The following is a 13,349-nucleotide window of genomic DNA, read 5'->3' on the forward strand; positions in this document are numbered from 1 at the left end:
GTTATGATCTGAACTCTGCCCCATTCTAGTTCCAACAGCCCCTCCCCAGAATGTGGTGGTCCAGTCCTCAACAGCCACACAGCTGGATGTCACATGGGACCCTCCTCCTCTGGATGCTCAGAATGGGGACATACAGGGTTACAAGGTTCTTTCTTTCTTATTTCTCTATTTTCATTTAAAAACCTTAATAAAATACTTTAATTCTGCAAACAATTCTGCATATCCTTAACTCTTACTCTGTTTCCAGATCTATTTCTGGGAGTTCCAGCTCCAGAATGAGACGGAGCGCCTGCGTACGCTGTTCCTGCCGGAGCTCGGGGTGAAGCTGAAGAACCTGACGGGCTACACCACCTACATGATGAGCGTGGCGGCCTTCAACGCTGCAGGGGATGGGCCCCGCTCCCTGCCCACCAGAGGGCGCACTCAGCAAGCAGGTGAGTTTGCACTGAATCCAGATGTTCAGAAAAGATTATAGTTATGGGTTAAAAAGGCTGAGACTCTTTATTTCTTTACACCTCACTGCCTTTCGTCTGACTAACTGTTAGTACTTCAGATTATTTAACCAGAATGTGCTCATGTGGTTGTGTTGACTCTAACTCAAGGTTAAGAAAAATGCACAATCAATGCTTTTATCTTGAGTCAGTGTTACACAAAACTACAAAGTGCTACTACAGCTTTAAGACAAATAACTTAAGAGCCGATCCTCCTATTTCCCTAAGAACATTCTCACTGAGGAGCTTTGGTCCCGTGAGATACAGCACGAGAGATCACCTCCTCCAGGACAGGCCTCGGGGGTGGAAGCCCAGTGACAGCAGAGGAGCAATGAACACAGAGCGCATGGGGGGGACACATGTAGATTAGCTTTTTGGCTGCTGCTGCACAAAGACGCCTGTGTTTACCAGCGAGTGAGAGTCCCTCCTCTGCGGTTTCAGCACAAAAATGGTTTACAGTATCGTCTTTTCCGCCCCCTTGAAGGCTGTGACTTTGGTGAGGGGTACAAAGTGCTGAGAACTTAAAAACACAGGCAGGAATTTTGGCCCCAATGCACCACGGGGGAACTGGGAAGCGAGCCAGCGTGAGCTTTTGTGAATTTGATGCAGAATTGTGGCTAAATCCCGACACTTAGCTGGATCTGCGTTGGGTCAGCAGGCAGAATTCTCACAGCGCTCCATCAAGGTCACAGTAACATTCTTGTGTCTATTTTGAGTCAGATTTTTGGTGACGCACTTGCTTTTTTCCCCCCATTTTTCACATTACTGCGAGCCACAGTTGATGCAAAATACATTTTATTGTAGCTCTGATAATAAACGATGAAAGCTCCTTCACTGCTGGTCTCATAATATTTTTGTTTCATATCATCTAGCATCATTTTTTCATGAATGTGTCAAATTGCTTTCCTTGCTTTGAGCGCTGCCTCTGGATTCCTGCCATGCTGTTTCTTTGTTGACAGTATAATTTCCCCTCGTGTGCGTCTGCCACAGAAGCAACTTAACAAATTGACAGTGTGCTAAATTACTATTATGACTTATTAAAACTCAAAAGTCTCCTGAAGAGCAACGTCAAGAATAAGGGACATAAATATTGCGGAATTCAAATTTAATTGAATGGCTTATTTAGCTGCTATTTTCTGTTTCACTGAGATTTTACAAATTGTATTTAATGGTAGCATATCCAGGTGATTGCAGCTTTGCAGTTGAGTTTGCAGATTGCACAGGGTTAAGTCTCAGAACTTTGAGGAAATCCAGCAGCCGTCACCTCTTCCCCCTCTTTCTCCTCCCAAAGCCCCCAGTGCTCCCAGCTTCATCCACTTCAGCGAGTTGACCACCACCTCCGTCAACGTGTCCTGGGGAGAGCCCAAGCAGCCCAACGGCATCATTGAGGGATACCGCCTGGTTTACGAGCCCTGCACTCCAGTCGATGGTGAGAAACTGGGCCTGGAGCCTCATAACTCTGCCATGTCCTGACTTTCCTCAGCTGGCTCCCTCAGACACTGATTTACAGCATCTAGCCTCATTACTGTGTTCCTTTTAACTCGCGCTGCTTAAGCTCACGTGCTAATCTGCCACATATGAGCACAGGCCCCGCAGTGGCATATATGGCACGGCTGATAAAAAATATGTTGGAATGCTCTGGTGAGACTTTGCACGGCTTCCTCTCACACTAAGAGAAACATGGCTAATAGCTGGCTGAGTGCGGTTGCCTGGACCAGATTGTGAAGTAATTGAGAGCAGAGGTGGAATGCTGAGCAGGGGCTGCTGTGGTCCCACGGCTATCCACTAATGGACCCCGAGCAAAGCTAAGCAGAGCAGCAACAACAGGGAATACCAGTTGGTCTATTCTAAAAAGCGCTCAAGTGTCGCTTCCTGTCTGTATATCTGAGAAGCCGCTTGCATAATACACCTTTTTCTGTTAAATATGCATTTCTGTTATATATGTGTGTGTGTGTGTGCGTGTGTGTGTCTCTGACAGTGTCTGGTCTTATAACTGTTAGTCACTGTGAAGTTGTTGTGCGTGCCTTTGTGTGTCTGAGCAAAGCTTGGCTTTTTTTCGCTTGTAGAAAGCAGCATCTAGAGTCTTAGTGTTTCCTGTACAGACTCCTCTCCTCGCACTCCAGGTGTCAGTAAGATAGTGACAGTAGATGTGAAGGGCAGCACCCCCTTGTGGATGAAGATCAAAGACCTGGCCGATGGCGTCACCTACAACTTCCGCATCCGAGCTAAAACGCTCACTTACGGCCCCGAGGTGGAGGCCAACATCACCACCGGGCCGGGAGAAGGTGCTCTTTTCTAACGTTCATGTAGATTATCTTATTTCTTTTAAGTGGCTCCTTGACAGAATGACACTAACCTTGTTTTTTTTTTCATCGTCCCAAGGAGCCCCAGGCCCTCCTGGAGAACCCTTTATTTCTCGTTATGGCACCGCCCTCACGCTGCACTGGACGAGTGGCGATCAAGGTCGTGCACCCATCACGAGATACGTCATTGAAGCCAGACCCTCTGGTGAGCCACAGCAGCTCCGGACTTCTTAGTCCTTCCTCCGTGAACATTACAGTGATTGTTGATGTGCTGACATGTTTTATCCTCTTTAGATGAAGGATTGTGGGATATCCTTATCAAAGACATTCCTAAAGAAGTGACATCCTACACACTTAACCTGGACATGCTAAGAGAAGGGGTCACCTACGACTTTCGAGTAATAGCGGTCAATGACTACGGATATGGATCTCCCAGCGCTCCTTCCCCTTCCATATCAGGTTAGTTGTACTATAATTAGAATTAATCCCAAACTGTGCTAATTATACAAAATCATGTTTTATATAGGTATTAACTTGTGTTACTTGTTGTGTTTTCAGCCCAGAAAGTTTCTCCCTTCTATGAGGAGTGGTGGTTCCTGGTCGTGATTGCTCTGGTTGGCCTCATCTTCATCCTGCTCCTTGTTTTCATCCTCATCATCCGAGGCCAGAGTAAAAAATACACCAAAAAGGCAGATTCAGGTAGGAGACCCAGCTGACTGCTCAACTCAGCGCCACCGTTTCTCTTTCTCTGTGTTTCTGCAGCTTAAGCTATCGACTGGATTCCGTCTTCCTCTCAGACAGCGCTGCTGAGAATTGCACTTTAATGATTGCACATCCGAGGTCTATTTTCTAAGATGGAAGTGTGAAGGTTCACACAATTAGACAAATGACCTGTATTCCCGAACATAGTTTGAGCTGACGGGCAAGAGATGAGAGTAAAAGGTTACCAGCTGAAATAGGCAGATGAATAAACATTATTGTTCATGTTTAACTGCAGTGAGGATCAATACTGGGATTAATGGCTTGGCAGCGGTTTAACGCTCAGGTCATTAGTCAGGCTGAGAGTAATTATATAAATACAGCACCAGTGGCTTTCACACCACTGAATCAAGAAGCCAATTTTCATGACTTCGAATTATCCCAGGTGACATTTCTGTAGATAGAAACTCTTTATCAGGGTTTCGTCTTCAATCCCCCAAAAAAAGGAGGACAGGGGGAGTTAATCAACATTAGTGGATGTATAGTTCGTGGTCAGTTGACAACTAATTAGAGTGTAGGGCACTTTTGGGGAATTGGTCTGGAACTGCTCAGAATAGACGGACATGGTGGTATGAGAGGAAGGAGGGAGACTTGGGTGAAAGAGTGAAGGGTCAGGTCAAGTCTTCCTAAATCTCCTACTAGCCGCTCTTTGGCTCAGTCAGTCTTTAGCGTGGTGAATGGGGCTTGGCAGGACCGGTCCAGACAAGGACTGTGTTTGTGTGGGGATACAAAGAGGGTCTCTTAGCCCCTCTCAGCCCCTCCCCACTTTTCCCAGCCGTGAAGATGGACTGACCCGCTGGCGGCTGGTTGTTTTTCCGAGAGGTGTGGGACCGGACAGTGATGATGATGATGTTGATCTACCGATGAAGTCAGAGAAAGCAGCATTTGATGTTGTTGTGACGTGTAAATTGAGGATGAAGTGAATAATGAACATGGTTGTGACAGTTCCCTTCAGCAAGGCAGGGTGTGTGTGTGTGTGTGTGTGTGTGTGTGTGTGTGTTCATGGGTGGGTTAAATGTTCAGGTAAAATGTTCAGTCTTCCTCTTATTCCTCTTCTTCTTCCTCTTCTGCTTCCTCTTCTTCTAAAATCCATGTGTACAACTATTCCTCTGGTTTGACAAAAAGTACCCATGCGCATGTTCACGCCTGAAGCTTTATTGTGTAACTATGCTCAAGACTGAAGATCACAAATCACTTATTTTATTCCACGACCATTACAGTGTCGTCCTCCTACCCCTGTCCAGGCAACCACTCCAACTGCACAGCGCTGCCCCTGACCCACGGAGAAATGGTGCGCCTGGACGAGGGACGCTTCCCGTCCCTGGAGCTCAACAACAGACGCCTCTCCATGAAAAACTCATTTTGCCGCAAGAACGGCATCTACACACGGTCAGTGCCATCAGTCATCCGCGTCGGTCAGCTGACCATCGCATTCATTTCCTGCAGGGGAAAATATTCCACTTCATAAATAATATTGTTAACCACGTTTTGTATGAGTTCCCTCTTCCAGCTGAGTGTGTTACTTATGATACTGACAGGAATTAATAATGTAGTGTTTTGTGTCCCCCCCCTTCCCTCACAATAGTCTGTCATTCTTGAGAGAACAAACTGTGCCTGGAGGAATCCAGCTGCTGATTTCAGCCTCCTTCCGCTCCCTTGTTGATATTCAGTGTTTGTGTGAAGCAACAATTTATATAAGGGGGCAGCACAATACCAGCTGATTAGCATTCATGAGCTTCTGCATGGGCCCTTTGTCCGTCCGTCACCGCTTCGGAGAAAAGGGGTGCTTATGGGTCAGAGCCGGCCATTTTCACATTGGCCCCGAGCCCAGAGTTTCTCTCTCAAGCGCCGTCAGTGTGAGAACGCGTCCGACAGCCCACCAGCCGGACTTTGGCAAACTGGCTCTTTGGTCATGTTTGCTTACACGTTAGATAAGAGGAATTTCGCAAACGCTGCAGCATGAGAAGCAAAAGGAATGTTCCACGCAGAGGCATGGGTCACACATTGGGTGACTGCACGGGCGGATGGTCATGTGGTTGCTTTGTGGGGTCGGGGGGGTTCAAAGTCTGCTTCTTGTCATTGCAAAATACAACATGATTTTCACTTTAGTGTGCATATTATTGTTGAATCGAGGGGTGGGCAGTGAGGGCGGGGGAGTCTCTGCTGATTTTTCCTTGACCGTGGAGGCCAAAGAAGGGGATCAAAAAGGCCTTGAGATCCTCCCTCTCTTTGAAGGGCTCCTCTCTGGTTCTGTGCTCTTCACTAATGATCTGTGGACGGAGGAGGGAGAGAGGGAGGGCTCCCTGCGGGATTATTTGAAAGGGTGAGGGAAAGAAGGATGAATTAGTCAGATAAGGCAAAGGGAAACATACAGCCCTCCTAAATAATTCAAAGCTCCCGGCCAGCATTTTGGGTGTAGGTGTGATAGGAGGTAGGAGCATCCATCACTCCTCTGTGCACATGTGGCCCCGTATTCTTCTAATGTCTGAAACAACCTTGTCTGAATTCTGAGTCAATATATTTTTATTTTTATTTTTTCCGCCTCCGCACGTCATCCCCTTCAACCCAGAGGAGATGTCCCTTTGTTGTGTCTCAATCCCTTCATAGCCTTTGCCATGTTGTGTCTTCTGAGCTCCCTGATCTTGTCATTTCCAGCGACTTAGCTCCTGCACACATCTCAGTATATATATATATTCTTTTTTTTATTTTCCCTTGAGAGGTCGTCAGGGTTGTCTGCTTTATGCTCCGGTATTTAACTTGACATCACAGAGTTTTATGCTTGTCTCTTTTGCCCCCACGTACAATGTTTTCCATTTCGAATCATTTAAACATTTACTTTCATGCCATTCCTAGTTTATGTAATTCTTTCGGCCATTTTTTTCTCTAAAGCCAGCGGAGCAAAGTCTTGCCCGAGTGCGTTTAGCCCGAGTTACGTACTGAGCCCACTGATGTAGCTCGGTGATGTGAAGATAGTGGTCCGGTCTGACCATCCCATGCAATCCAAGCAGACCTTGAACACAGCAGCAGTCATCACTGCACAAAAAGGAAAATAATTGCCTGCACAGATGTTTCTTGCTGCTTCACTTTTACGGACTTAATGACTGGAGCCAAAAGCAGCTACGGGTCTATTTACTTGACCTGCACTCCTAAAAGAACTTCCTAATACTTTGAGCTTAGGGCCATGCTTTGTTACAGAGCCTTTCTGCAGGATGTGTAAATCTACAACCGACACGGCATGTACGGTCTTTCAGCTCTAATCACCACAAAGAATCCTTTCATGGAGATACTCATGTTTAAACTGAATTCTGTTTGAGCATCTCATGACGGTTAAAGTCCCCCCCCCCCCCCTGCTGCTGATGCTCCCAGCAGACATTTGTTAAAGATCAGGGTCAGGGAAATAGCAAAAGAGTAAAACCACATGTAATCTCTTCCCTAAGTGTTCTGTTAGTGGCTGCCAGGGATGTATATGTGCATGTTGAAGTAAGTAATCAGCACTCTTCAATTGTACCTGCACCAAGGAGGGTATGTTTGCGCCCTTTTCCGTTTGTTTGTTGGTTATTTTGTTGGTTTTTAAGCAAGGTTACGAAAACAACTGCTGGACAGATTACCACAGAAATTTGGTGGAAGGATGAGGAATCATTCTTGGTGCAGATCCCGATGAGGGGGCGGATCCAGTAATCTTTTTTATCACTTTTTTTTGTGTGTGGTCATTTTCACTGATACTGCAGAGAAATTTGTGCAGTTTGATTGAATTTAAGGGGACTGTTGGGCCTTGGTGGAGGTATGTGCTCTACTTGCAGACTTCAGTTAGTCATGTGAAAGGTGTCAGTCACAGGAATGACAGGGCTAATGTATATATCAAGATGAGGGAGATTCCCAAAGCAAAAGATGCAGATGATGATGAAATGAAGCACGATATAACCTCTGTCCCTCTTTCCCTTATTTTCTGCCTTTGGCGTTCAGTCTTTCATCAACCCTCTTTCTCTATCTCCCTTTTCTTCATTTGTACAGTTCTCCACCAAGACCCAGCCCTGGAAGTCTGCACTACTCAGACGAGGATGTCAGCACTAAGTATAATGACCTGATTCCTGCAGAGAGCAGCAGCCTGACTGAGAAACCCTCTGAGATATCGGACTCCCAGGTGAGCAGTGGCCCTGCCTCGCAGCCAGTGTCGTCTTCGTGTCTGGAATCGGCAAAGATATGAATTAGAAAAAGTAAAATTCAGAAAACTTATCCCAGTGTTTTCCCTCGTGCCACAGTCACCGTCTATCATCTCGATAACTTTCACTGTTTTTTTTGTCATAATCACTGCTTTGCTAGATGCATAAACTAGATAGCTGTCTAATTAAGAAGCAGAAGAAATTAATGACAACAACAATCTGCCTCGAGTGGATCGCCTCAAATTAAATATCCTGTGTGAGCACAGGCCAGTCATGGCTGACATTTCCGGCAACTGAATTCTAATACTATCTGCTCTCGTGGGAAAAAAACTATTGAGCCACTTCTCACGTCTCATTTGGAATATCTTCACAACTAATTAATTTTCCTCAAACAGGAAATGCCCTGTTAATCTGGCTTGCTGAGTCTCAGCTCATCATGTGATCATCTCAAGAGCTCGGTGGTTTTTGTGTCTGCGGAAAACAGGGAGGTCCAATGAAGGGAAAGGGAGTGTAGAAGTGATGAGGAAGAAGATGATGATGGATGCCAAAGACAGAGAATCGGATTGCAGCAGATTCTGAACATCTGTATTCCCACACTCGCTCCGGGTCTCCCTGGCCAATTTATCTGGTACCTGCACAGTCGAAACATTGTTCGCTCCCCTTTGAACAAACACGGCTCTCCCGGGAGACACAGACGAGTGTTATTCTTTTCCTCTGTATTGCCTCCCACTGTTTACCTGCCACTTGTGCAAATAAATGGAGCTTCAGCATCTGTTAGGTTGCAGCGTCTCAATAGAGCCGTGGATAGACAGGCACTTGTCAGGCACACAAATGCACCAAGTGTGTGATGTTTTCTCTGTGAGTAGTTTGCTCTCTTGCTTGTTGTTTAACTGTTTGTGTTTCTCAGCCTGTACAATGTGCAAGAGCCACCCACACAAACATTACTACATTATAAGACTGAGGAGTGTTTAGTATGACGACAAAAAAACTCGTTAATCCTGCAAACGTTATCTCTGTCAAATTCTAGGACGCCCTTGTCTACACTTATCAGATCTGTGCTCCACAGAGCAATGGGTGAGATCCTCGAGATTATCTGCCCCATAGGATCGCACATGGATTCATAGATTTCCAGTTGTCTCATAGTTATTCCCTGCTGTGACTCAGTAGCTTCATCCACACTTGTATGTATAAGCTTTAAAACGTCTAAAATCACTTTTGCTACATTAACACCTGGTGTGCACACTAGTATAAAACTTCTGCGACGCCGCTTCCCCCGTTTTAGTTTGAAAAGGCAGCTGCGTTTTAGACGAACGGGCAGAAATTTGGAAACAATGATGCAGGCACTCTCATTCACTTTATCAGTCAACGACTCCACTACCAGGTCTAAATGAACAGTGTTGCTAGTGCGTCTTTTACACCAAAACTAGCAGGTCTACGCTGGTTATTTATTTGATGGTGCACCCACCAAAAAATGCAGTTTGACTCCGTTTCTTTCTCTCTGTTGAGTTATGTTCAACGTCACAAATGTGTCCGAACCAGAGCAGCTCTCTAACCTTGCTGTTTCGCCAGTGTTGCACCTCGGACAATGCAAGTAAAGAAAGAAATCGATAAAGCCGATAGAAACCTGTTTCTACTGCAGAGTCGTTTAACCTCGGAGTGAATGCAGATTGTTTACATTCCCATTGCAGAATCGTGCGATATATATATTTGTGTGTTAAGTACGGACAGAGATTATTTCTCATTTAAAGTTAAAATGCTACACTAACACATACTGAGTGTGGATGTAGCCAGTGTTGCAGTAGAATTAGCCTTGATTTGTGAATCAATGTAGCCACCATTATTCTCTGTAGTCAGAATCCTAAATGTCTGCTGTTGTATTCCACTGTATTTGGTCACTGCGGTGATTTCTAACTCTGTTTCCACGCTGACTCACAGGGCAGCGACAGCGAGTATGAGATGGATCAGAGCCGACAGAAGACGCACTCCTTCGTCAACCACTACATCAGCGACCCCACCTACTACAACTCGTGGCGGCGGCAGCAGAAGGGCGTCTCTCGTCCACCGGCGTACGGCTACTCTCAGCCCGAGCCCCTGGTGGAACAGGAGCCGCGGCAGCACCCCCCGCCCGTGCCCCCTCTGCCCCCTCTGCCCCCTCTCGTCCCCCAGAGCGCCCCGTCCCCGCAGCCGCAGTGCCAGGGCCAGGGCACTCTGTTCAGGCCTAAGGGAAGCCGGACTCCCACCCCCTCCCTGCTGTCCTCCGAGCCCCCCAGCCAGCACAGCACCCTCTACAGGCCCCCCAGCAGTCTGGGCTGTGCCGCTCAGGCACCTACCGCGGGCTTCTCCTCTTTTGTTTGACACACAGCTCTCCTTCCAATAACAACAGGACCCTGAGGACGAGTCTTTGATTTTGTTGTTGTTGGTTTATTTGTATTTCACTCTTTCTTTTTGATCCTTTGGTTTTATTTTTTCTCAGCTCTCTCTTATTGACGGAGTTGTTGCTCAATATTAAGCATTGCAGGCATCTTGAATAGCGCTTTCTTCTCTGTAAAGAGTGTGTGTGTATGACTGTGTGTCGCGCGTATGGTTGGTTTGTCCATGTAATATATATTTCATGAAAAGACAATCATTTGAAAGTTTATATGCGTCGCTTGAGTAAATTTATTTGACGGTTCAACAAGACGAACAAGGGATAAAAAGAACCTGAGGTTCTGAAAAAAACAAATCCTTGTTTTAAAAATGCTGTATCATTGTTTAACATGAGAGCTTTATGGAAAAAAAACACCCCCTTAGAACCATAGTTTATGGACCACTTGGCTTGCTGAGACTGAACAATGGGAAATCCACCTCTGATGGAAAACTGTGATGTTTGAGAAGAGGACAAACGTGAAGTGAGAAATGGACTCGGACTTGACGGGAGGCAGGAGTGGTCACTGTGGCTGTTGGCTGCCTCTGAGTTTCTCACTCTGCCTAATCATCGTTATCTCCACCAAGGGGGTTTTCACACGTGTCCGTTTATCTGTCAGCAAGATTATGCAAGAAACTGATTAGCACCAAACTTGGTGGAGTGATGTGACGTGGTCTGAAAAAAAGAACATTACATTTTGGGGCAGATTTGGATCATTGACTAGGACTTTGAAATTGTTGCCCTGAAGTCTGGTGTATGTTGTTTGACGTCGGCCTCTGCGGAGGTACGAGCTCTCTACTGAGTGCCATCCTAGTTGGAACTGCATTATGTGTTTACTGTATGTACTTGTATTATATTGTTTACAAGATATTTATATCAATCAGCTTCAGACATTTCCAGAACATCACTAGTGACAATGTTATGAATCACATTAAAGCATTGTGGCACCTTTTATAGTAGTCTGGGGAATATGTCAATTGTGTGCTGGTGTCAGTAGATATACAAACTTAGACGACTTTATTAACATGCATTGGTTTGCCTTTGTGATTACACACAGAATATAACACTGGACCAAAAGCACAAATCTCCCTCTTCTGATCACAATCACAGCAAACATAGTGCTATTAATAGAAGTGCAAGAATAACTCACTTTGATCAGGTTCCTAAGACATAAGGAACAGCAGTAGAAAATGTGATGAATTGACTGAGTAGATCTCTACAGCACTCAATATAAGATAAATTATTATTTAAATTTTCCGTTACAACACTATGTGAAATTGGGGAAAAAACCTGAATAGGAAAATCTCATTTGTATTTATCTCAATTTGTTGATCAGGCTAAACAAAAGGCCAGCTCATAGACTGTATATAAAGATGGACGACGCGACTGCTCCCTAAAAGTGAAGCCGAACCGTGTCGATCGGCCCCTGGTGGCTGGCTGCAGTATAGGTCATGACTCCTGCCTCCTCTATGTTAGTGGATGGGACATGGACCGAACTAAAACCTCACAATACACGTGAAATAAAGTTTACTCGCAGATAGTTTGTATCATTTTAGGTAAGTCTTATCACACCATTGTTTTTCCAAGTACAAATTTTTCACAAGTTTTGTTTTAATTAGTTGTTCAATCATATAAAATTGGGGGTAAGACATCATGACTGACAGCGGAAACTGACTCACGATTGGCCGAGAGCGTGTATCGACAGGACCCCTTGTGCCGCGGCTCCATCCCCCAATCGCTGCTGTGATATGGCTTCAAATGTGGAAGATGGCGGCGTGCGTATCGGCTGTTTTGGCTTTGGGACATTTTCATCCGTTTTTATATACAGTCTATGCGCCAGCGTGACTGTGTATCTATGTTTATTTTAAAAAAACAGCTTTATTAAAGGACGGACATCAACAAGACACAGGTATTGTCTGTGCAAACGTATCACAGAGGGTTGTGTTGTGATATCTATTTACAGTGTGACATGGCATTGAAACGATGACTAGAAATGTGTTTTATGCTCGCAGTGCACGCATATACAGATGTTATGATGTTTTCTACCGCACCTTTGAATATACTGGTTCTTTACTACACTGGTTCCTCTACTATACTGCTGTGCTGCAGTCGGACCCCTTAGTGTATACGACGTAGACGTTTGGTCCACAAGGTCCAGAAATATCATCTGTCTAATTACCAATGTGAACATACCTGTATACATTATTAAGGAAACATTATGGACCTATTCATGGTGGCTCTCTAAAATAAAACACTCTATTTTTTAAAGGCTTTTCTTCATCTGAATATTTTAGATTACTATAATACAGATTTGGAAAAAAAAAGGTGTGATTTTTTTTAATTCATATTCGACATAAGAGAGGATTAGCAAAGCTTTGAGTTTCTGACCCCTGAGACAACTGTTTAGCACAGACAGACAGTTCTAAGTAGACCTATTTGCATAGTCTGGTAGGCAAAGGTATTATAGGTGAAACTTGATCCTACAGTGCAGAAATAACCCGATTCTCTAAGCCACAACAGAGACCTGATTTAGGATGCATAAGAGCACGGTTTGCAGGGGAGAATTTGAAGAAGAACCTGATCTGGTGCACGCATGCTGAAAAGCTGGGGGAGGGCAGAAGAGTGTGCCTGGGTAATCTCCTTATTTCAGCCTGGAAAACATCGATCTTAAGCAAGGCAAAGAGAGGAGAACCAGAGGGATCAGACTGGAGGGCTTTAAAGAAAAAAGAACATTTTAAGTCGACACAACTGATAGTTGGTGTTGAAGCGTATTTAATTGGCTTCATCAGAAACCAAAACAATGAAAGATGGAAAAAGGCCCCCAAAACAATATCTGTGGTTGATTTACCATTATGCAAATCACATTTCAGTTAATTCAGAAAATCTGATTTAAATGTTTTAAGAGAGAATATTCCCCAACAGACATCTCGGAATCAAAGAGGGTAAATTAGTCATATTATTTTAAATAGCTCTATGTTGTAATGGTAATTCTTTGTGTGCGCAAATCTATCGTCACCATTCACCGACTGCCAATGCACTGCAGGGAGCCAATCTTCTCTTCACACACACTCACACATGCTGCAGAGACAGACGGACGCGGCTTCTCATCAAGAAAATCTGTTGCATTTTTATCTTTTGGTTCGGTATCTCCTCATGGCGCCTGACTCGTACTGAACATGTCCTAATTCTGACTGCGCTTGCTGGAGTGCATCAGGGCACATATCGCAGCAGA

The 13,349-nt window shown here is 45.0% G+C and overlaps 1 protein-coding gene across 6 annotated transcripts in view; it reads left to right on the forward strand.

Annotated features, from left to right (window-relative positions):
* sdk2a (sidekick cell adhesion molecule 2a) overlaps positions 1–11,069 on the forward strand; it is an 84,877-nt gene extending 73,808 nt beyond the window's left edge. For 3 of the 6 annotated variants that reach the window (XM_034592597.1, XM_034592598.1, XM_034592603.1), the window contains exons 36-45: positions 30–145; positions 248–434; positions 1,783–1,920; positions 2,594–2,776; positions 2,874–2,999; positions 3,089–3,253; positions 3,353–3,493; positions 4,774–4,942; positions 7,565–7,694; positions 9,649–11,069. In XM_034592597.1, the coding sequence (XP_034448488.1) occupies positions 30–145; positions 248–434; positions 1,783–1,920; positions 2,594–2,776; positions 2,874–2,999; positions 3,089–3,253; positions 3,353–3,493; positions 4,774–4,942; positions 7,565–7,694; positions 9,649–10,068 (1,775 nt within the window). In that variant the 3' untranslated portion in view covers positions 10,069–11,069. The remainder of the gene's footprint in view (positions 1–29; positions 146–247; positions 435–1,782; positions 1,921–2,593; positions 2,777–2,873; positions 3,000–3,088; positions 3,254–3,352; positions 3,494–4,773; positions 4,943–7,564; positions 7,695–9,648) is intronic. The other 3 variants (XM_034592600.1, XM_034592599.1, XM_034592601.1) reach the window with 3 other exon arrangements.
* Positions 11,070–13,349: the final 2,280 nt, after the last annotated feature.

This window comes from Hippoglossus hippoglossus, chromosome 8 (genome assembly GCF_009819705.1).
Source record: "Hippoglossus hippoglossus isolate fHipHip1 chromosome 8, fHipHip1.pri, whole genome shotgun sequence".
Lineage (NCBI taxonomy): Eukaryota > Metazoa > Chordata > Actinopteri > Pleuronectiformes > Pleuronectidae > Hippoglossus > Hippoglossus hippoglossus.